At 37.5% G+C, this 25,066-nt stretch overlaps 1 protein-coding gene across 1 annotated transcript in view; it reads right to left on the reverse strand.

The window, feature by feature from the left end:
- Positions 1 to 25,066, reverse strand: part of ARHGAP42 (Rho GTPase activating protein 42) — a 281,197-nt gene that overhangs the window by 14,712 nt on the left and 241,419 nt on the right. The window contains exons 13-19 of the mRNA XM_065881548.1: positions 11,628 to 11,690; positions 10,629 to 10,703; positions 9,906 to 9,990; positions 9,238 to 9,296; positions 6,644 to 6,749; positions 1,838 to 1,997; positions 491 to 635 (exon numbers count right to left, since the gene is read on the reverse strand). Coding sequence (XP_065737620.1) covers positions 491 to 635; positions 1,838 to 1,997; positions 6,644 to 6,749; positions 9,238 to 9,296; positions 9,906 to 9,990; positions 10,629 to 10,703; positions 11,628 to 11,690 — 693 coding nt within the window. The remainder of the gene's footprint in view (positions 1 to 490; positions 636 to 1,837; positions 1,998 to 6,643; positions 6,750 to 9,237; positions 9,297 to 9,905; positions 9,991 to 10,628; positions 10,704 to 11,627; positions 11,691 to 25,066) is intronic.

Here is a 25,066-nt window from a genome sequence, read left to right on the forward strand (position 1 = left end):
TGCCACCCACCTTATGGTGGGGCTTGGCTCAGAATAGTAAGTTAGCAACAATGTGTGGTGTAGATTCTCTTTTTATTTCTTTTCTCTCTGTTTCAGACCCTTTGATACCCAAGAGATGACGCTTTAAGAACATAATGTGAAAGGAAGAAAGAAAATGACTGCCTCAGCCAGGCTTTCTCTTGCTTTCTTCTCTATGACTTTGACAACAGGACAAAACCTGCTACGAAGTAGCACCCGATGTATTTAATCACCATTACAGAGAAAAAGGGCATTGCACAAACTATTTTTTCCCTTTGTATCAGGAATGAATTTGCTTGTCCAAGGTACCTTCCAACTATACTGACAGAGACTACGTAATGTGGTGGGTGGGGGGGCAGGTGTTGGGACGACAGCACCAGTAAGAATATCTTCTATTTCTACCTAAGTACTAATAAGGTGTGATAAAGCCAAATTAATGAAGAAGGCATCTCCTTGAGGCCAGTACACTTACTATCGGGTTCTGCCAAGCATGGGGTATACCTCCCTCTGGGCTTCCGGGAGCCTGTGGAGAGGCAAATTGCACGTGTCCTTCGGGATCCAGATCGAGACTGAGGCTGAGGAAGAGGGATGCTTGGGTCTGGGGCAGTATGAAAAATCTACGTAGAAGAAAAATGGACTGAGGTCAATAAAAAGGTGAAATTGACATTTTCGTCATAAAATTGGCTTTGAGAGCTATTAAATAATCTTAGAACTATACGTTAGTTCATCAATTGCATGGCAAGAGATGCTTGATACAAAAAATAAATATCCTAGAGCATTTATAACTTTTCCATTTACACTGAGTAATGCTTCCTCTGGGTTTTCTTTTTTATTCTTCCCCGTTCCCCAATAGTGAAATTCAGATTTTCCAATAATTTTAAGAAATGCGTCAAATATTAACAAATGTCTATGTCAAGACACACTGATTCGTTTTACTATGATGTTCTCTTTCACCTTCATGCTGAACATAACCTGAGGGGAAGAGGCTCATTTTGTACCATTCCCCAGCTGAGCAGCCCCTTGCTTCTCAGGAGAAGGTGCTGGCATGCTGCTGGCCCTGAACTGTCAAGAATATGACAAGCTGCAGGCAGAGGTCTGAGCACAGCTATAGGATGCAGCCATGCACTCTTGGGTTTTAAGAGCGCTTACAGTCTTAGCTAGGTACCAAGGGTATCCTTCTACAGGCACTAGAAAGGAACTGGGGAAGGAGAGAGGCGCTGCCATCCTCTCACAAGGACTAGATCAGACATAAACGGATCACAATGTTTAGAACTTCAATGGCTGAGTTTGCTTAATAATCCAATCAACTTGGCTCTCCCAATTTCTCACTTTTATAGTTATTCTAAGATCTCACTCTTTTAGAGAAAGCCTCCTTAGGGATTGGATATAGAGAGGGTTTCAAGACTGTTCCCTGAATATTTTCTTTTGTTTCATCTAGAATATTAGCTCTGCTGTATAAGGAGAGTCTAATTCCAAAAAGCTTAAAAAAGTTAAAATAGACTTAACCGAAAATGATTCTATTTTCTGAGTATGAGGAAAAAACTAATTATATAAATATTAAAGAAGAAAAACTTGACAAGTAAATAATGTCAAAAGAAAGGAAATCATTTACTTAGAGGATTTTGAGAAGCACTTAAAAACTGAACAAGAAAAAAGAAAATCAAAGTCCTCATGAAGAAGTAATTTACACAAAATTTACAAGACTGACACCAAATAGGAATCTGAGATCACAATGTGAGGATCATAGATGATACAAATGCAAAATTTCTTCTTAGAAGCCAGATAAAATTTTATACTTCTACATGAAAATTCAGTCTACCTTTTCATAGTGCTCTATCAGAATTTCAACCACAATATTCTGAAATTTAATATTCATCATGGCAGCCACAGTTTCTTCCTGTGCTCTCATTAGAGTCGGACCAAATATGACACCAAGGTTTGAGACAGTCATGAGATTTTGCTGGCTATGTAGTGACACTCTGCAAATAAGAGGAACAAAATATTTTAAGTTATATGTTTAATAATTATTAAATGTTCTCATCCACTAAACTTATGGCATAAAATATAAACATGCCACTACAGGCTAACTTTCCCAAATAGTCAGGTTCAGCTACTCCCAACTGGCATTAGTGGGTATAGTCTAAAAAGATGTAAAAAGTTAACACTGGCCAAAGTAAAACATAATTACAAAGGTTAATCTATCGAAGGAAAAAATCTTGATTTCCTAAATTGAGTTCAATCACCCTAGAGAGATTATCAGCTGTTTGGTATTTCCTACAGTACTATACTTCTTTTAGAACAGATGGTTAAGAGTAGACTGGTTGCCAGTCATAATGGCCATCATTAAAAAGTCTGCAGATAACAAATGCTGGAGAGGGTGTGGAGAAAAGGGAATCCTCCTACACTGTGGGTGGGAGTGTAAGTTGGTATAGCCACTGTGGAAAACAGTATGGAGGTTCCTCAGAAAACTACAAGTAGAATTACCATATGATCCAGCAATCCCATTCCTGGGCATGTAACCAGACAAAACTATAATTCAAAAAGATACATGCACCCCTATGTTCACAGCAGCATTATTTACAATAGCTAAGACATGGAAACAACCTAAATGTCCACTGACAGATGAATGGATAAAGATGTGGTACATACATACAATGGAATACTACTCAGCCATAAAGACAAATGAAACAATGCCATTTGAAGCAACATGGATGCAACTAGAAATTACAATACTAAGTGAAGCAAGTCAGAAAGAGAAAGAAAAATACCATATGATATCACTTATATGTGGAATCTAAAATATGACACAAATGAACCTATCTATGAAACAGAAACAGAATCATGGACATAGAGAACAGACTGGTGGTTGCCAAGGGGGAGGGGGTTGGGGGAGGGACAGAGTGGGAGGTTGGGGTTAGCAGATGTAAGCTTTTATATAGAGAATGGATAAACAATGGATAAACAACAACATCCTGTGATAAACCATAATGGAAAAGAATATATATATAAAAAGAATGTGTGTGTGTGTGTGTGTGTATATATATATATAAAACTGAATAACTGTGTTGTACAGCAGTAATTAACACAACATTGTAAATCAACTATACTACTTCAATAAAAATTTTTTTTAAAAAAGTAGAGAAAAGGAGTAGACTGGCTATAATCATATTCGGATTCACTAAACATATGTTGAGAACCTACTGCCAGGCATTTTCATAGATAATATTGCACTTAATCCTCCCAGGAAGCCAGTTATTTTCTATTGTACAGATTTTCCAAAAAGAAGCTCCTCAAGTAAAAATGATGTACCTGAGGTCACAGCAAATTAGGAACAGAGATTTTGTTTCAAATTGGGTCTCCTGACTTCAAGTCAAGAGTACCCCTGAGCTCCCCACATAAGATGACTGGTTAGGGCATGTTTCCATCCTACTTCCCTTCTATCCATCCACCATCCACCATCCATCCAAAACTTCCCTAAGTGCCTCCCTAGTGCTGAGCACTGGGCTAGGCAAACAGTAAGACAAGGAGATATGGTAGCATCAGTGCTGGCCTGAAAATGAAAATAAAATGAAAGGGCTCTGATACTACTGACCTTAGAAAAGTAATCCCAGTAAACTCTCAAAAATGACTTTGACTAGTTAACTGATTTAATTTGGAAATTGGATACATTAATAGGAAATCTCATTTATTTAACCAGTCTCCTAGGTTAACCACTGCCTTTTCTATCTTACTCCCAGCCAGGTTGTTAGAATATAAAGTTCTAGGAAGGAACACAAGATAATGTTTACATCTGATTGAGTATGCACACTAACTTCATTCTAGAAACAAAAGTAAAATTTTATGAGGAATCTAGGATTCTGGATTATCCATGCGACTTTTGGCATAGGACAGGAAGAGCTGACTGTCCCACTGACTGAAATTTCCCCTTGTGCCCAAGACAGCACTAGCTAAGAAGGTTCTTGGTTAGTATAAGAATTTCATTCCAAGTTTCCTTTTTATACAACCAAACATTATATTAATTGCTTAATATGTATTAGAGAGTCTACTAAGTCATCTGTAAAGGCAGTGAGCCTGTCTGTATTTAAAGCTTGGGTCCTTCCAACTTGGAAGCTGGGTGCAATCAGTCCATTATTTAACACCACTCTCTAGGCTTCAGTTCCCTCATCTACAAAGTATAAGAATGACAATCCTTAGAGCAGTGTTGAGAGAATTAAATAAAATGAGTTAAATTGAATAAAATATGGTCTTAAAATAATATTCTTCCCTGTAATTAAATTGACTCTAGGTACTCTCGATGTACTCTAAAATGTAAGAGTTCCTGGTAATATAAGTAACCTAGAATATGACTGAATTATGCTCACTGGGAATAAATTTAGAAATCATAAAAAATTGGTCTGTTTTGAAAAGGAGAGTTAATGACTATGGTGTTCAGAAGATAAAATATTTTGATCACCTATTTTCTCTTCATTGAATTTCCCTTCTGCTGAGCTAGTCAGTCAGTACAGACCCTTATCATTCCACATTTCAGCCAGTTCTGGAACTCATTCCCTCAACTTGTGTACAAAGCAGATTCCACAGATGTCCTTGTTTTAAAGACAAAGTATTTTCAGAAGTACATCAATGATTTATACCATGTCTCAGAGCTAATTAATGGAGATTTGGAATCAGTCATTGGTCCTTTAGGCCAGTGACCAATCCAGGTCACTGATTTTAAATTCTCTTTTCTTAAGTCAATAAGGTGGCCAGGGACCAAGAGTGTTATTAGTTTACTTAAGTAAGTCATTGGTGATGTGGACACACATTCTACTGCTGCTGCTCAGACAGTGGAGACTGAACTTTTACAGATTCAAGAAAGAGCCAGGAATGGTGGTGAAGGTTGGGCAGAAGAATTTTAAGTACTCTTCAGTGGCTAGACACTCTCTCTCTGCTATTTCCTGTATCACATTCATAATTAAAGGTGAAACTTGTGTTCATCTAACATTCTGAATAATTAAGCAAAACCATTTTATGTGACACTCATGAAACTTTAAAGGTACATTTTAAAAGGCTTTGCTAAAAAATTAGCTTGAATACAGCAAGAGAATACCCACTAAATACAGTATGGATAAGTTTCATGAAGAGGTCACAGAACTCAAAAAGCATAATTCAAGACTATGTAATTCTGACCAAGGATAGTGAGTCCCTATTCATTAGCTAAAAGAGGTGCTGATATGGGCAACAGTTAAAAATGAACTTGAAATGAAGTCATTCCTAGTGGATTTCCTTCTTATTTCAAGGAGGGTAAATTCATATTATCTCAAAGTCTGCAAGTTAAGATGAGGCTGATTAATGTACATCACTGTTTCAAATGTGCATGGCTCAAATTAGGATACATTGGGTTAATACTTGTAGCAAACAAGGAAGGATTAATCATTTGATTGTGAATCGTGGTACTCATTAAGACAAAAAACGTTCCTATTTGTAAATGGGGCTATAAGGGAATTTTTAAGTAAGTTTAAAACCTGAATTTGGACTTTTGTTTCCAGCAGCATGGCTAACAAACTTCTTGAATAAATGTGTGTGTGTGTGTGTGTGTGTGTGTGTGTGTGTGTGAGTCAAGATAGATCTGTGATGGCTAAAGTTACATGTCAAATTTTCTAGGCTGCAGTACCCTGATATTTGGTGAAACACAATTCTAGATATTTCTGTGAAAGTACTTTTAGATGACATTAACCTTAAAATCAGTAGGCTTTGAGTAAAGCAGACAACTGTCCATAACATGGGTGGGCCTCATTTAACATCAGTTCAAGGTCTTAAGAGAAAAAGACTGAGGTCCCTGAGGAAGAAGGAATTGTGCCTCAGGCTGCCTTGGATTCAAGCTGCGACTTCAACTCTTCTCTGGGTCTCCAGCCTGCCTTAAAATCAGCCTCTGCAATTGTTTAGCCAATTCCTTGCAATCAATCAATCTCTCTCTTATACATATGTGTGTGTATGTATGTGTATATATATATATATATATATATATATATATATATATATATATATATATATATACATACATACATATATGCATATATGTGTGTATATATATACATACACACACACGATATTCTATCGGTTTTGTTTCTCTGGAGAAACTTGACTAATACAATATCTATCTATCAAGATTTTTAAATACATAGATGAACTAACAGCGGAGTTAGAAAGATCTTCAGAGACCGACAGATACTATGAATCTGGAGAAGGAAGCTAACATTCAAGTGGCAGTTTGACCTGGTATAACCTGGTGACCCTAGTAGAATAGAGAACTGGTCTTCAAACTTTGGGCTTACAATGTATCTAAAAGAACTGGGAAAGAGCTATATACCCCTTCATATATTTTTAAGTTGGCATGAAAATTTTCCATCATTAGTATAACGGTTGCAAGGATATAATTATTTGCATGTCGTAAACATACACAGGTACACACACACACGTATAGATGTATCTTAAAAACAAACTGCCACATCATTTTTTAAGCACATTCAATGGACTCTGATTATAATAGCAAGGTTATAGCTCCATCACATCCTTTAAAAGGACATGAACAGCTTAAGTTTAACAGCTGAACAAGTAATTAAGTGAACAATATAAGTCAGAGAATTACTTGACCAGGTGCTTTATTAAGATGTCCAGCATCTCTCTGTTTTTCTCTGGTAATTTGTGCACTAATGCATGTACAGCCTCCACCCGGTAGTTTTGGTCATCAGACTCTGTAACAAAAAAGGTTCAAATTTTAATTGTATTAAAATGCATATATAAACATTAGTAATTAAAGTATCATAACCACTTCCACCCATTGTGCCTTATAAGCACTGCTTCACATGGTAAGTATTATCACTATCATTTCCTAAGGCTTAGAGACGTTGAGTAATTTGTCCATGGTCTGCAATCAGTAAGTAGAGAATTCAAACGAAGTTCTATCTAATCCAGACATGTGCTCTTAGCCCCTGAGCTGTATACTTCCATACAACCATAATTCATCTCCTCCTTGGGTTTTGCTACACAAGGACAGAATAAAACCTTTGGCAATGTGAGTGATCACAGCAGTTGTTGCAAATGGTCTAATGTGCCAGGTACTACAATACACTCTAACGCACTGAAACCTCCAAGTGACTCCATCAAACCAGAGGAAGCAGGTATTCCTTTCCAAATTTTATAGATCCAAAGATGGCAGGGAGTTATTTTTGTGAGGTGTCAGGATTATTGCACAAACAAAGGCCTGGTAGATTTTTAAGCCCACGCTGACAATGGTAAATCTGAAAAGCAAAAAATCATCTAAAGCAAGTCTAGTCTACAAGGCAAAAGCCAAGATGTTGACAAGTCTCCTAGAGAAACTTCTAACGCTTCAGAACAAGGAATCTATTTAATAGTCTCTTACTACAATACACAGATTCTGGGTTGACTGCTCACCCTGCCAAGCCCTTTCTTCAGAAAGTGCCCAACACATAGGGTTTATATTATGGGACCTTCATCTCTTCTGGGCACAGCTATTTGTACATGAGGTAAGGAAAGAGCCTGGCTTTGGTTGGGCCAGACATGAAGTTTCTCCCAGGCGTTGGAATGGAGACACCAAAACTGATCTGCCTGCTGGATACGTGAAAAGGCACATCATGTAAAACCAGGTAGAAAGCCAAGAAAAATCTGTCTGGAAGCGAAGATAAGAATGAGGCAGATATGCAGCAAAGAACAAAAATGAGAGACCCTCCAAAAAGCATTGGGAGGATGAGCAGAGAAACATCTATTTCCTACTCTGAGGTTCCTGGTTGCAGGCCATGGAAGGTGGGACCCATCCTCTGCCAAGGAATTCTGAGGGACTCCCCTTAGTCTCTGAATAACTCCCCTTTTATCCTGAGCTGGATTTCTCTTGCTTGAACCCAAATAATACCTAATTTTATGATCCTTGACCCAAACAAAAGATAAATTCTTATACATAAGACACATTTTAATTATCACGGTAGTGAATAATATGATCGTTATTTGTCACAGAAGTAAAGAAAAAAAATCTTGTGACCAAATGTTTGTATCAGAACAACCAGCTCATTGAGTCATTCTAGCTAAGTGGATCAAACACCGTTTTCTATAAAACTAAATTTTTGTAAGAAAGTGTTCTAGGTTAAGGGTCAAAAAAGCTGGCTTGTAGTCCTGATATTGCTATGAATTTACTAGTGTCCTTGGACAAAGTCATCTGCCCCCTCTGGGTCCTGATTTCCTAGTTAATAAAATGAGGTTGGATTATATATTTTCTAAGGTCTTGTTCTTCTTACAAAGACAGATTTCTATAAAGAGGATGTCGAGTGCAGAGCTTTCAGGAGAAAGCTAAGTAGTATAGATGTTTGTGAGATCATGTGGTCAGTCATGTACGCTGGACTGAAAACCAAGATCATTCAGCTTTACCTGACACTTTTGTCAGTAGACAATACTTCCTGTGACATTACAATGTGTGGTAAACTAATGCAGCTGATTTCTTTCTTAGACTGTGAAAAATACTCTTGTTACAGTCATATCTCATACATCCTAACAATGAAATGCCAACTCCTAAGTGTTACAACTTGTTGTGATGGGCTCAGATGGCGACCTGGCACTTTGAGCCCAACGTTTTACAAGTACACACTTCTAACTTCTCAGGTTACAAGATTGTCACTGGCCCCTTCCCCTCCCCCCCACCCCAATTTTGAATTAAGCCTATCTATTCATATCACATTATGGCAGTCACAGATCTAAAGAAACAACATAAATATCTGATCATCATCAAGAAATATAAAAAGAGAGAAAAGGTGCTTGCTGCCTGCCAAAAATATCTGACTCTTTCTCCAGATTTAGGAGCACAGCATGTGAGTATGTGTATAGTGAAAGCACTGGCATAACTGACTGTACAGATTTGTGGTCTTGTTTATTTAACCATGAAATTGCTCTTGTAAGAAACTGACATTCACCAATCAAGTAAAATGTAATTCGAATAATTCCTCACAGCTCTTTCTAATGACATCATACTCGCCACCCCAATAAAGTCTTATTAAGTAACAAAGTATTTTAGTTCACTCTGTGATTTCTTATAACCATATTGTAAACTATTACATATGAGAATGACAGTTTCTTAAGCAATAGACAGGAAAATGTTAACTAGCAGGTTTAAACTTACACCTCTAATACAGCATAAAACCACATCATTTTTAATGCATCCAGTGGAAATGTACTTACTAACAGCAACAATAAAATCTTTGTGTAATTTGTAAGTCATCAGTGGTTCTGCCAGGCACCTACAATAGAGAATGAAGCAAATTTTAGAATGGCAGTATCTTCTGATTTCCCCTGACCTTTCAGTGCTTCTTTAAGAATTGGGTAATTAGGCGTTTGATAAAGTCCTAGCAGGGAGTCTACAGGTAGTTCTAAAATGCAGACCTCAAAGATACCAATGCCCCTGAGCACTTCTTGCCACCACTGTACTAAAATGGGAGGCTGGGAGACAATTTTTTTTTTTTTTTCAACTTTGTGAGAACTATTGGACCATAGGAGCAAAATCCCTCTCAGATATGGGGGCAATAGTTAAAATTTTTTTTTTTTCAAATTCAACTTGTGGTGTCTTAAAAAAATACATGAAAACCCGAATTCAAATCTAACATGAAACAGAAATTATTATTTAGTATTCATAAATTATTGCAGCCTTTTAAGTGTATTGTTTGAACAAGCACATATAAGTTCCAGAACGCTAAACATAACCATTACCACCCTGTGCTATTCCACCTTAAGTGAAGGAACTGTGTTAAGGAGTGAAGCTAAGAAACAGGGGCTCCCTGGGATCCGTGGTGACTGCCCAAGAGGGTGACTGAGAAACCACAGCACAGCGGCAAGAGTTAAGCCCCCCTCACCTGAGGTAGTTTTTCAGCCCACTTGTTATTGTCTTATTATCCCACAGTTCAATATCAATGTCCATATCAGGAGGGGATTTGGGAGCTGAAAAGAATTAAAATAAGATGTTTAAACTGTGCAATTCAAAACATCACTCACACCATTAAGAAAATGGATACTAACATAAGTAGGTCACAGAGAGAGGCATGTATTTCTTAGAATGCCAATGGAGTTAACTTTAGGATTGTTGTTTGCATGAGTTGGTGCAAAGCTCACTCTGACACTGAACCTCAAAGATTTCTAATGGAATATAGTTTTTCAAATCAGATGTTTGCTAATTGCTAACATCACAGCACACTTACTATGTATTAGGCTTACAAATAAGGAGGTGAAGGCACAGAGAAGTTAAGCAAATTACCCAAGGTCACAAAGCTTTTAACTGGGCCCAGTTAAGATTCCAAGTCAGGCAATCTGAATCCCAGCATCCATAAATCCTATTGTACCTCTAGCTAATCAAAGGATACTTGAGGAAAAGTCCAATATTATAAAAAGGGACCCTTCTCAAATTCTGATTGTTCATCTATTACAATGGACTTTAAGAGCTGAATACAAATATTAATTTTAAATATGACTTGAAAATACTCAAAGATAAGCAATAATCTAGATCTCAAAGAAACCTATGGTTTGAATTTTCTTTAAGAATGCAAAAATTAAGTAAGTAACTGGCTTCATCCAAAACTTACAAAATGTGGTATTCATGAGTTTCTGAACTTTGGAGTTCACTCCTCCTATTCGGTAAAGACCTAAAATGGTGATGCCTAATGAGAAGGAAAAATCACAAGAAAATGGCTTAAGACACAGCTTCTGAAGTACAAAATGTTAAAAACTCAGATATATGCCTACACAAAATCTGAAAGCTATGTATCCAATTTTACAGTCTAACTTTAGCAAACCTACCCTAGAAACACCCATCAGACATATATTTCTTAGAGCAGACATTGAACAGTGATTTGAAAGTCTAAAGAGCTTCAAAATAGCGAAGTACACCTGCTTATTCACCACTACTTGAATATAAAAAAGCATCCAAGATGGAAAGGGATGATCAGTATTTCTCATACTCTGTTTCCTCAGTCACAGAGTCCTGCATGTTGAACAGTTTGATGGAATTGATAGCTTCCCTTTAAAGGTGAGGAAACAGATTCAGAGATTTTAGGGAACCTACTTAACTTCGCAAAACTTCTAAGTGGCAGCACCAAAATTTGAATCTAAGTTTAAAGAACTCCAAAGCCCAATAGGAGGTTTTGCTTTAGACAAGTTTTCCAGGAAGTAAAAGGCAACTGGAGAGGACTTCAGGACCGAGGTCATAACTAGAATGAGGAAAGGTGCTGAAATTGTGAAAATGACTAAAATCACTCTGAGATATAATGTAGGGAAAGAGGAGAGCTGAATTCAAGTTCCTTAGGAATCTTACCTTCCTAAAGCTTGAAAAAAAACAGAGTCCATCAATAAGAAGTAAAATGAGGCTATATTATGAAAATTCATTAAAAATCAAGTACGTCTGTAGTATGATTTTGGTAAACTGAAGTTCAAAGTATAGTTACTTATGTGTTTGTATAACTTATAATTCATATATTACTTAAAATAAATCTCCTGTTAATAACTAAGTATATCCTCATTCTGAGCAGTTCCTATGTAAGAAGGGACCACACAACAGTAACAGTGTACCATCAGGCAACACCGACCTCTCGTTTCCACAGCTTGAATGCATTTTCTCACAAAGTTGAACCCTGCTTCATTTAAGTACACTGAAAGTAGAAGAAAATCATATTAAGTATTTATGCTGAACTTGCATTCCTGCTTCAGTTGGCTCTGTAGTTTCATGGCTTGATGGCACAGGGGTTGTTACTGAATTTGTCAAATATTTTGGTTAGCATAGTAATTTTTATTTGGGGGTAGAAGTGAAGGAGGGAGGTTCACATTCACCAACGTTTTTATATCAACTTGCTTCATTAGAAACATAAATCTAATAATAATTATATTATTAGATATAATTAATAATTATATTACATAGCTATTCACATATTTTTTTCCTATGAGATTCTCAAAACAACATTATGAGGTAGAGAGAAAGCTTTGCAATCTTAAGATGGTTCACCAAGTTGCTGAAAACTGCTTTTCTTTGTTCTAAGATCTAGAGCCACATTTTAACTCAGGTCTCCTGAATTCAAGCTCAATGTTCTATTCTATTGCATTTTGAATCATATTCAAAATAATTCAAAATATGCTTAGTAAGTCCGCTAAAAATCCCCCAAAGATCCTCTATTACGAAACAGCAATTTATTTTCATTGCTTTTTGACAGATTTTCTTCAGATTTTTCAATTTTCTTAAGGTTTGGGGGCCAGATCAAGTTAGGTTACTTGTTTAAAGAGAATGGATTTAAAAATACCAAATAACACTCAGAGGAAAAATTTAAAAATATTTTGATACTATAATAAAATTTTTCATCAGATGTGGTATACATATTGTATTTCTTAATATTCCCAAATCATAATATATGAAGACAATTCAAACCAATAAAAAATTAAAACTGGTTTCCATTTATAGATGGTGGATTAAATACATCCATTTAACTACACAGATTCACAGACAGAAAAATATATATCAAAAAATTATGCTAAAAAAATAGGTGCCAGGAAAGACAAAAAACTTTGAAGAAATCCTAGACAACGAAAATCACTGAAACTGAATTGACTGAAAAGTTTGAGAAATCTGAGATTAGAAATGAGAAATCAAAAAACTAGAAGTACTACAATGCGATATCATCCCATACCTGTCAGAATGGCCATCATCAAAAAAACAAAAGAACAAAAACACAAGTAACAACTGTTGCCAAGGATGTAAAGAAAACAGAATCCTTGTATACTGTTGGTAGGAATGTAAACTAGTGCAGCCACTGTGGAGAACAGTATGGAGGTTTCTCAAAAAACTAAAAAATAGAACTAGCATATGACTCAGCAATTCCACTCCTGGGTATATATCCAAAAAAACCCAAAATATTAATTCAAAAAGATACATGTACCCCAATGTTCACTGCAGCATTATTTACAATTGCCAAGATATGGAAACAACCTAAGTGTCCATCAGCAGATGAATGGATAAAGAAGATGTGGTACATATACACACAATGGAATACTATTCAGACATAAAAAAGAATAGCAGCAATTGGGTATTATGCTAAATGAAACAAGTAAGACAGAGATAGACAAATACTGTATGATATCACTTATATGTGGAATCTAAAACATACAACAAACTAGTCAATATAACAAAAAAGAAGCAGACTCACAGATATAGAGAACAAACTATTGGTTACCAGTGGTTATCTGTGGAATCTAAAAAATACAACAAACTAGTAAATATAACAAAAAAAGCAGATACAGATATAGAGAACAAACTAGTTGCTACTAGTGGGGGAGGAGTGGGAGGTACAAACTATTGGATGTAAGATAGGCTCAAGGGTGTATTGTACAAAATGGGGAATATAGCCAACATTTTGTAATAATTTTGTAAATGGAAAGTAACCTTTAAAAATTGTATAAAAATTTTTTTTAAATTAAAAAAATCTAGAGGTACTGACTTGGTAGAATATTTATTATACATTGTTAGGCAAAAAAAAGTAATCTATAGGACAATACAACCCAATTTCTTAAAACATAAAATTTGAGGGTATGAATGTTTCTATTTTCCTAGGAAAAATCTCTAGAAAAATCATGCAAATTGCAAGTAAGAAAGAAAAGAACAGAAGGTAGAAATTGTCATTTTTATTCATTGGATTTTGTAACTATTTTATATATCTTTTAAATTAGTTTTTAGAAATAAAAAATAGATTTAAACATGTAAAAATGCCAAAACTAAAATATATATTGCTACCAATACAAACTGGCTTATTTATTTGTGTGTCCCCAGTGCCTTTGATGTCAAGGGAACAGAACTCAGTGAATGCTTTGGGTGAAATCAACATGCAAGAATGAATGGCCATTAGTCAAGCATCTTTCTAGAGCTGACTACCTACATGAGAGGGGAGTTTCTTTGGGCACCAAGAAGGGATTGCTTACTTCCAATAACCCAAAATGCCAAGCACAGCATTATAGTATGGATATATTCAGAGAATTTAAAATATTTATTGAACATAGGAAAAAAACAGGTCGAATGGAGAAGTGAGGAATCAATTATTAATTTTCATTTTTAATAACAGAAACTGAGCCAAAAAATGTAACCCTGGTAAAAATGATACACTAGCATTTTGTATCAATTAAAACTGCAAGTTCCTGACATTTATAACATTTGGTTCTTGAGGTCACATTTTTCAACTTTTCAATAAAAAATATTAAAAGAAAGAGAAATCCATTTTTTAAAAATTTCAGTAAAACCTGCCCTTGGCTAAATGAATGAAAATAATTGTGATATATAAAAACAGATTTTCTTTAAATATCCATTTTGAGAAAAATAAGTAATAACCAGGCTATATCTTGAAGGTATACTGGGATATTTGGTGGCAATACCCCATTCTATCTTAGTAAACCAGTATCACAGGCTAATTATGAAGAAGAAAATTTTACAAACATTCAGTCTGACTGCCAGGTCATTCCATGGGTGCCACTGTCCTGATGTGTCCCATGGACCTTGTGCTTTAGCTCTCTTCACGTGAGTAAATAAAACTATCGATAAATTCAGAAATGTGAAAAAATACACTGTGTTGGCAAAAATAACCATGCATTTTTGTTTTGTTTCCTTTGAACATCCTTTTCTATTGCCTGAAATAGTATAGAGAGGTTCCGTGGTGCAGAGGTAGCACCCAGCTTTGCTTAGAGCCAGGCAAACCTGGGATGGATCTCAGCTCTACTATTTACTGCTTTGTGGATGGAAGTGTGCCTATTAACTTTTATGAACTCTAGTTCTTTCATCTATAAAATGAGGGAAATAACAATACCTATGTTAAAGGGTTGTAGTAAGATGAAGACAAAATCCACATAAAGCACTGAAGAGTGGAAAACAATGGAACAAACATAATCAGATGCTAGTTTCCTTCCCCATGTGCTCCTATCCACACATCACTGAGAAAAAGAAGAAACGGTAAAAAAAAAAAAAGGGTCAGCCACTAGTACTAACCAGATGAAAGAGACAGTACTCTCCCAATTAGCAGCTGTATTACTGGACACAGTTTTAATCTCTCTCATCCTCAGATTCCTCTTCTATACAGTAAGGATAATAGTAGTACTGTCTTCACAGGGCTATTCACAGATGAAATACGTTAACATTTGCAAAGCTCCTAGAATAGTACTTGGAATATAGTAAGTTCTGCAGAAGTGTTGGCTGTTATCATCATCATCATTATTGGCTAGAGGAGAATATAAAATCTACATACGTCAATCGCATGTGTTCTTGGGGTCTGGCTGAAGTCACGGGGACTTGAGGTACTATCTGCTACAAGTGTTATTTTTCAGAGGCATACTATATTACTTATTTTTAAAATATGTGGGGCCAGGGCAATGATCTATTTTTTTAATATACATTTATTTATTTATTTTTGGCTGCATTGGGTCTTCGTTGCTGCGTGTGGGCTTTCTCTAGTTGGGGTGAGCAGGGTGTACTCTTCGTTGTGGTGTGCGGACTTCTCATTGTGGTGTCTTCTCTTGTTGCGGAGCACAGGCTCTAGGCACGCAGGCTTCAGTTGTTGTGGCATGCGGGCCTCAGCAGTTGTGGCTTGCGGGCTCCAGAGTGCAGGCTCATTAGTTGTGGCCCACAGGCTTAGTTGCTCCATGGCATGTGGGATCTTCCCAGACCAGGGATCGAACCCGTGTCCCCTGCATTGGCAGGGGGATTCTTAACCCCTGCACCACCAGGGAAGCCCACAGTGATCTATTTCTTTAAAAAAATGGAGATCAGGCATAAACCACTCAGGCCCTGCGAATCTAGCTGACCACTGAAGAGACAACAAGTTGGATATTCACATATATGTCCCTATGCTCTCATTAAACTTCAATAATCACAATGAACAAACACATCCTCTCATTGGAACGGAACTGTAGTAGCCTGCGATTACTGTTCACTCATATTTGCTGCTCCTTCCTGCAGGAAGATTATGTTTCTCAGCTCCCTCTAAGACAGACTTGATCATATGATATGCACTAGCCAACGAAATATAAATGGAAGTCACAAATGTCATTATCCATCAGCTAGGAAGAGCTGGTATGTATTGCAGAAGTCTGCCATTTTTTTCCCCCCTCTGGTACAAGATCATCAATGTTACAGAGAGAAGGTACTACATGAGCTTGGGTTTTAGAGTAAAAGTTATGTATCAGAGAATCACAGCTGACCTGAATGGACATATCGCATATTCAAGAGACGAACCTTTATTGTGATTAAGTCTCTGAGACCACAGCATAACCTGGCCAGTTCTGATTTAATCATGTACAACTTAAACAGATTGTTATGGAAAAAAAGGACTAAATGGAATAAAGCCAATCCCACACACTTCGCTTTTCCTCGCTTAACTGGTATTTATCCGAGTTTCTGGCTACTGATTTGTCCATTCATATAAAAAGGCAGCACCCTTCATGGCTGCCTTACAAACTACTGATCAACAATGCCTTCATGCAAGCACTCAGCAGTTTTTGCTGAGGTCTGAGGAGAGGAAAGCGATATAGCTTAAACAGGCTTTACCACCCTCTGTCTCCCAGTGAGTGATGGAGGAGGAAGTCATAAGGAGGGGTGCTTCTGAGGGAAGTCAGAGACAAACACATTCGGTAAAGGAAACCTTTCCACCTTCCAAAGCCATGAAGGGGTTACTACACTTAGTATGCTAGTGCTAATGAGAATTCAGCAAAAATAGGTCTCTATAGCTTAAAAAAGAAAACCTGGGAACTCCTTAATGTTCAAATGAGAAGTCAGTGGAAGGGGTTCTTACTAAACAAAATCACACCATTAAAAGCTGATAATTTATCTTGATTCTTTCTTTAGTGGAGGGCAAGTACTCCTGCTGCAGCGGTAGAGAGGGGAGCATATGCATCTGTCTGAAGTACGGACTACTGAATCAGGGCTCAGTGCCTGGCCCAGAGTAGGCAGACAACACGTGCTTACTGATCCATAGCTGGCTAGTTATTGGTTTGTAGCTGGCTTGCTCAAGTACCCTCTCTGGCTTCTACAAGGGATAGAGCTTATCAGCTAACAGGAGTTGCTTTTGTCAACTCCTCTCCAGGGCTCTTACCCCAGCCCAGTATCTCTCTGTAGAGAGGACCAGAGGGGTATGCAAAATACAACTACCACAAATTCCCAGGAATTGACATCTTACAATATTAATGATACCTGGCCTTTGGGGGTGAAGAAGAAGATTGGCTAACTAAAGAACTTAATTTAATTAATCAAAAGTTAAATAGAAACATTCCTATTTCCCTCCAGCAACTATTCAGGGCTGAAGTTTTTATTGAAACTCAAGTAAAGTTTCCATAAGGCAGTTTAGCAGCACAAAAGCTATTAATCTCAACAGAATTCAAAAAGCCATGAGGAGGAAAAAAAAGAAAGAATTGTTTTCCATGCAGCTAACAAAGCAAAAGTCCTTGTACCTTCAATTTCCTAGTAATTAAAAACCCAGCATGTCCTTACAGATGTAATCTACTTGGCCTTACAATACATTCTCAGGGTTGACAAAACAAAGCGGCACTTGTCTTTAATTTCCAATTCACGTTTCTAGTCTGCCATTTCAGATTAAAAGGCCCCTATCACAGACAACTAATATCATACTACACGTGGCTTGAAAGAAACAGGAAAAGAAGATGAGTGCATTTAATGGCTTTTGTGGTTCCCACAGGACATTTTCTCTTTTCCCTAAAGGTAGCAGTTAACTCTCCACAGCCCCGGCCCAAACTATTTTCTCTTTCTGCTCTGCCCATGAAGAAGACTTGAGCTCTGACCCTCTTCCTGGGTCTCAGTGATGGAAACAGAACTGTATTTGCTCAGTGGCCTTGGGGAGAAGAACTGAGCTATCGAAATAGCAGTAGGAAGTGCCAAAACATTTGTGACAGATGGCGCTTGCCAAGGATAAGATTGAGTTCACTTTTTCTCTTTGTTGCTGGGGAGAATACATTCCCTGGGTACACATGGGAAAAGCCACTGAAACACAGAGTGGTAGAAATTTGGAGTTGTTGGGAAATTATAAAATTATCTTCTAGTCCAATCCCTTTGATTTTGTACATGAGAACTGAATGTTAGGAGACTTTACCACTACACAGATGAGTAGTGACTTTTAATAGCAGAAACATCATTTGAAAGAACTTCCTTTTTCTTATTCACAATGATTGGAATAAAGTAGTTCCAAAATGGAGTATCGTTGAACTGAATTACATGAGAGAATGAGAACTAGAAACCTTTCCTTTCGCAATTCCCAATTTCTCCAGACCTAGGGTAGAGGGACCAGCTGAAAAGCCACCAAATCAAATGTATGTATGAGTGGGGACAAGGCTCAGGGCACCAAGAGACACTGCCAGAGAAAGCAAGCCTAGGAAAAAAAGGCAACTGCCTCTGCCCCTGTTAACAACTAGTCCCATGATGAAAGTCTCATGACAGAAAAGGTGTCTCAAGACAGATAATTTGCTTCTTTGAAAAATGAGCTCAGATGGCGGAATTATATTTTCAATGGCACGGCTTGAGGAACAGTTTAGTTCTAATCTTTTTTTTTTTTTTAGTTCTAATCTTAATTGAGTGATAATCTGCGTAGTAAGTACTCTCAAAATAAATCCATTCCCAAAGTCTTATAATTTCAAGAAAAGGATACTGTGGTATATTTTACAACCAGAAAAGTATCTGTGGATTTAACATCCTGTAACTGACCAACGCTCTAGCTTTTTAACTTGATGCTTTTTTCATAAAGACGAGTCAAATCTTCCTTCTCTACTAAATTATGCTAGTCTCATGTACAGCATCTAGATTCTGAAAATGGTAAATTAAGAGTAACCACAAAGTAGGGAGACTTTTTCAGGTTAGGCTTGTAAAGAGTCCCATTACAGTCACAGCATAGTTTCACTCTCCATTGAACAGCCTATGTTCTCTGTATATTCACAGTATGGCCCTATTTTAGGACACTAGATAGTTCTTCGTCTGTCTGTTGCTTTCAGGGTTTTCAGTGAAAGCACAGACTACTCCCAATTGCTGACATTCAAAACAGTTTTTTTTTATCTTAGTTTTAGATTTTACCATCCTAAGCTTGACTGTTATCTTCCACAGTTCAAAAACACACATGCCCAGCAAAACTGAGTTTCCAAAGGATAACAGGAATAATTTAAGATAAGTGGAATCCATCTGAATTACCAAGGCTATAAAGAAGCACTTCTCAAGATGGCAAATGAATCAAGGCTGGTACTGGTTTCAAATACCAACTGTGAGAGAAGTTACAGACTAAAATTGACATAATGCCACCTTGGGGGAGAGTCAAGTGTCAAAAAGGGACATAGATCTCAGAAAACAAAATGATGTATAGAAAAATGATGGAAGGGGCAAACATAAAGAAGACACAAGATGCTGAACTCATAACATGATGAACTCGCATGATTTATTCAAGATCAGAGAAAGAGTTTGAGAACTTCACAATCACTGGCATATAATTGTGAACTGAAACAAATAAAATTCTGGACCTATTACTAGGAAGAAAACATGATGCTACTCTTAATAGGATCAAGTGCTTGAATCTGGAATACTGTTTAGCATAAAGATATGTCCTAGGAGTCATTAAATCACTGGAAAAATAGTGGCTGATAAGACATGATAAAAGAGAAAGGGGTAAAATTACAGCCTGAGGAAGAGATTCAAAAGTCCATTAATAAATTTTAGGCCTTGATATAGTAGATTGTTCAAAATTATATGCAAAAAGATTAAATTCTGGGCTCCCCTGATGGTGCAGTGGTTGAGAGTCCACCTGCCGATGCAGGGCACGCAGGTTCGTGCCCTGGTCCGGGAAGATCCCACATGCCGCGGAGCGGCTAGGCCCATGAGCCATGGCCACTGAGCCTGCGCATCCGGAGCCTGTGCTCCACAACGGGAGAGGCCACAACAGTGAGAGGCCCGCGTACCGCAAAAAAAAAAAAAAAAGATTAAATTCTGAGGACTTGGAAAGGCACTTCATTGCATGTTGGATTGAAAATGTTTAGAAAGCCTCCCTCACGCAAATTGGCAATACCAAAAAGTCCACCCCACAGCAAGGGGGAGCTTAGTTGTAGAAGGTGCAATCAATCCTGTGCCTCTACTACTCAGTTTCTTTTATTGGCGGCATATGCCATAGTCTTGACTTTTAAAACAGAGTACTGATCCTGTTCAGGTAAGCAAATATGAATCTCCGAGAATGTGTAAAAACAACCCAAAACGAGTGTAATTTTGGATAACTTGGCTTTATACCAATGTAGCAAGACCTTTTGAAATGACTACACAATTTCACATGTAACTTTTTAGAACGTTTAGAATACTTAAAAAGGTATTATTTTCTGCATTTATAAGCAAATTTACTAGACTACAAAAGATGCCTGGTGTTTAGGAAGATTATATTCTGCCAGAATCACAAATTTGTCTCATTAGGGTGTTGAGTTTGAGAGAATGAAATTCACTAGTTTTGTATTTATAATTTGACATGTCTGTAGAGGCTTGATTGATTAAATGTATAAGTGGGAGAATTTTATCAAATTTGTGGAAAAATAAAGAAGTGAAAATGACTTACTTTTAAAATTAGTACATTTATAAATAAGAGCTGTATGTTGATTAAAAATAGGATTAAAGATAAATTATGGCTTAAGACAAAATAATAAAAATAAAACTCAAAAATAGGTTTAAGATTTATAACTTCAAGTACTACCTATTAATAGAGCAAAGGTAATTTAAAGATTCTTTTCATGATCAAAATCTCCCCCTGGGCAATAAAAGCCTAGTGGCACTGAATAAGAATAAGAGCAAATATGTGCTGAGCACACATCTCAGGAAAGGCCTGCATGGAGAACTATGGAGAATAGATGGAGTCTGTCACCTCCTGTTCAGGGAACTGGGTGGAAAACTGATACATCATATCAAGAGCCAGAATGAGATAAATCATACAAACACATGGACTCTCAGACACCTATTTCTCTGAAACACGTATCAATTTATAATTACACATGGTGGCATAGTGATGTTTCAGGTGCCTAAGACTACAGGAAAGCTGATTTCCAGAAGAGTGGGTCTTTACTACAAGAAGCCCAAACTCCCTCCATCACAGCATAAGTACATTTGATAACTTTCTCACTCAAATTACCTAGTTATGATAAAAACCCTAGTTCCAAGGTGCATTAAGTATCAAATATATTCTGATTGACTTGATCACGTCCCCATTCAAAAGCTCTATTCAATATCTTAAATATATATTCATTTATTTTTCAGGAAGGATTTGTCTTTGAGTAGGTTCATTTGAATTTGAAAGGACTATCTTTATACTGGATATGAACAATGAAACCAATGTTAGAAAACACATTTCAAACTCTACTCAAATGCAAATTACACAACAGATTACTTTTTAGGTAATTGTTTAGAATGAACATTAAGTACTTACAAACCTCTTATCGGTTGGTTAATGTTTCCCTGATTAGATAAAAGTGGGCAATGAAAGATTTTATACTAATCACTCTGATTGGCAAAAAAGAAATAAAGACAAGAATAAAAACTGGAAATATTATTTTAACTCTTTAACATTAAAGGTATTTTAAATTATGCATTTTCTTTTGATAATTTCTGAAATTAATCACTAGGAAGCATTTCATCCAGATAAAATGATAGGCTTTTGAATACACTCAATATTTATTACTTTCAAATGAGTGCTTTCCCAGTTTTTATTGTTACTCCATTCTAACTTGTATTTTAATAACAATCCAAAAGTCAGGCTTATTAAGGCTGTTTTAAAAATAAATTTAGACATCATGAAAGTCAATTGAGTTAAATAAAATTTGAAAGTGCTTTAAAGGATATACACATAACCTTAGAAACATATAAAATTTGATTTTAAATGTCAAATAATTTGTATATGTAAATTACATATGAAGATACCCTAAACTAACCAAGGATTAAAGGTGGCAGATGACTAAAAAGGATTCAGAATATGATGGAAAATACATAAAATGTGTTCATTCAGAATGGTTTGACACAAATTCAGTAATAATACAGCCACAACATGTTTTCTTACATATCCCACGTGTTATGACAATGTCCTTATACTTCACAATCTTGGGCACAATCCCCTAAAATTAGCAGTGTTCATGTCTTCAGTTTTGTAAATTGGAGCAGAGAAAATAAGATAAAGAAACCCTCTATTGCCGTTAAAAAGAAAATCAAACAAAATATCAATTGCCTCAAATCTCTTTCTGGGATAAAGCAGGGTACATACTTATAAGTAATAAATGCCAAATAAATAAAATAATTTTGGTTTCTATAAAGCCCAGTAGTTAGTGGTTTTAACATGAGAAACTCTGAATGAAAATTTCAAATTTGCTGAGTACCATCAGATCAAAGGTGCACTACTATGATTTTTCCAGAGTTAACTTTTAATATCACATAATACCTCTGTGATAAAAATAACTACATGATGGGGGTTGGTTTAAGATGTCAGTATAGGAAGATCCTGGATTCACCTCCTCCCATGGACACACCAAATCTACAACTACATATGGATCTGACAAAGACCTGAAAACTAGCTAAACAGCACCTCCACAACAAAGGATAAAAGGACCACATCAAGATGGGTAGGAGAGTCAGAAGCGCAGTCTCACCAAAAACCTCACCTCTGGCACAGCAACCCACAAGCACAAGGGATCTCACAAATATGGAACTTCTCCCTGAGGAGTTAGGGGTTTGTGCACCACATCAGGTACCCCAACCCTTACAACCTGCACTGGAGAGATGAGTGCCCAATACTTTTGGCTTTGAAAACCAACAAAAGGATGTGGGGACAGAAAAGTTTGCTCTTAAAGGGCTCACGTGCAGACTCATTCACCTCAGGACCCAATGCAAAACCAAGTTTGAAAAGCTCCTAGACCATACATGAAGGAGATTCATTAGCTAAGATTAAAGGGTCTATAGAGGTCTTTGGGACTTTCTCCTGGGACAGAGGTGCTGGTGAGCACCATTTTTGTGCTCTCACTCCACACTGCTAGAGTTAAAGGACTTGACTTGCCTCCACGCTCTCCTCTGGTGCCCCTGAAGCCAGGGGGTCTTACCCCACCCTCATGTGTCCCTGTAGTTCTGCTGCAGCCCGTTATCTCACACTGCCCCCATGTGTTCCTGTGGCCTTGAGGCAGGAGATAGATGGGCCCCAGGCTGAGCAGCTGGAGTTTGTCCTCTATGGACAGATACTACAAGATGAAGACAATAACAGGAGCGTGGAGAAGCTGAGCCCTGCCCCAATAAGAAATAAAGAGACCACATATTCTTCATTCTTGAAGTCAAGGAGACCTTCCTGACTATACATGCACAGAAAGGCTCCTTGGAGGTCAAAAGGGAGGGGGTGTCACTCCATAATAAGTGATGTCAACCTACCCATAGGCCTCTTTGCTAGAATCCATCTTGGGCTAAGAGATGTGCGTGCACACATGGGAGGACCTTGAGATAAACCAAATACAGATTCAGAGCCAGGCAAAACAAGATGACTGGCCAGAAGAAATTCCCCATATAAGTGATTCAAACTACCAAGAGGGTCCGACTCTCTCTGAGTCTGCCTGAGTCTATTCACATGTACCTTTCTGCCTCCTAATAAACACTTTACTTGTTTCACTACTTTCTGTTTCTTTGTGGGAATTCAAGGCCAGGGGCTTTGTCACTGGCCACTGTCCCTCATCATGGTCTAGTGGCTAGGATTCAGCACTCTCACTGCCATGGCCTGACTTCAATCTCTGGTTGGGCAAGCGAAATTCTGCTTCAAGCCACTGCAGGTTGAGGCCACCCAAGATCAGCCTCACTGTGACATCATGTGCTTCTGTAGCACCACTGCAGCCAGCAGTCCCACCCCAGGCTCTCTTGTGGCCCAATGAAGCCAGCAGGCACATGCATTCCACGTACGAGAGAGCCCTTGAGCACCTGGCTATGGTGTCCAGGGAGGCTTGCATTTCTGGGCCTTATGGCTCTGAAATAATTGAGGAGACAGTTTATGGTACGGAACCACCCCTAAGATACTGACAGCATACTGAAACACACCCCCAGACTTCCTGTGAAAAAACCCTATTTACTTGTCCCAGAGCTTAAGCCTGAGGGGAAGACTTCAAGTTTACCACACATCTAGAAGCTATGGAGGAGCTCTGGGGGAATATAGACTGAGGGATGCCACCTTTGCACTATCCCTTGGCCTCATGACAGATCAACTGTACCTCCCAGAGAGGAGTTTATGCACTCATTTGGAGCCCTGTCTTTTGCAACTGTCACCAAGGGGCCACCTCCAAATCACCTGGTCTTGAGGCCAGTAGGGAGTTACAACCATGGTCACACAATACTATATATATATATGTGTTCTTTAAAAGCTGCTACCTGAGGGTCTTCATTCCAAACAGCCTGAAACTAGGTGTGGAATTAGAACCCTCCCTTTGGAACACTGATAGGTCTTGGCACAACCTCTGGGACTTATCAAGAAAAAAAATTAAACTGCTTAGATAATTACAAATGTTCCAGAGACAACAAACAGTTAGGGCAGGGTTGAAAAATCAGGTTCATCTCCTACACAGGGCCACTCCTTCAAGACTGGGAGAGGTAACTGTATTGCCTAATATGTAGAAACAAACACAGAGAGATAAGCAAAATGAGAAACAGAGGAATATGTCCCAAACAAAAGAAAAGATAAAAATCCAGGAAAAAAACCCTTGCTGAAATGGAGGTAATTTACCTGCTAAAGAGTTTAAAGTAATGGACATAGAGATGCTCACTGACCTCTTGGAAGAAAAGATGAACACAATGAGAACTTCTGCAAAGAGTTAGAAAATAAAAGTACCAAAAATAAATCATGGAGCTGAAGAATACTGTAACTGAAAAGAAAAATACACTAGAGGGTTTCGATAGCAGATTAGATGAAGCAGAAAGGATCAGCAACCTGGAAGACAGGACAGTGGAATTCATCCTAGCAGATCAGAAGGAAAA

The sequence above is a fragment of the Phocoena phocoena genome, chromosome 8 (genome assembly GCF_963924675.1).
Source record: "Phocoena phocoena chromosome 8, mPhoPho1.1, whole genome shotgun sequence".
NCBI lineage: Eukaryota > Metazoa > Chordata > Mammalia > Artiodactyla > Phocoenidae > Phocoena > Phocoena phocoena.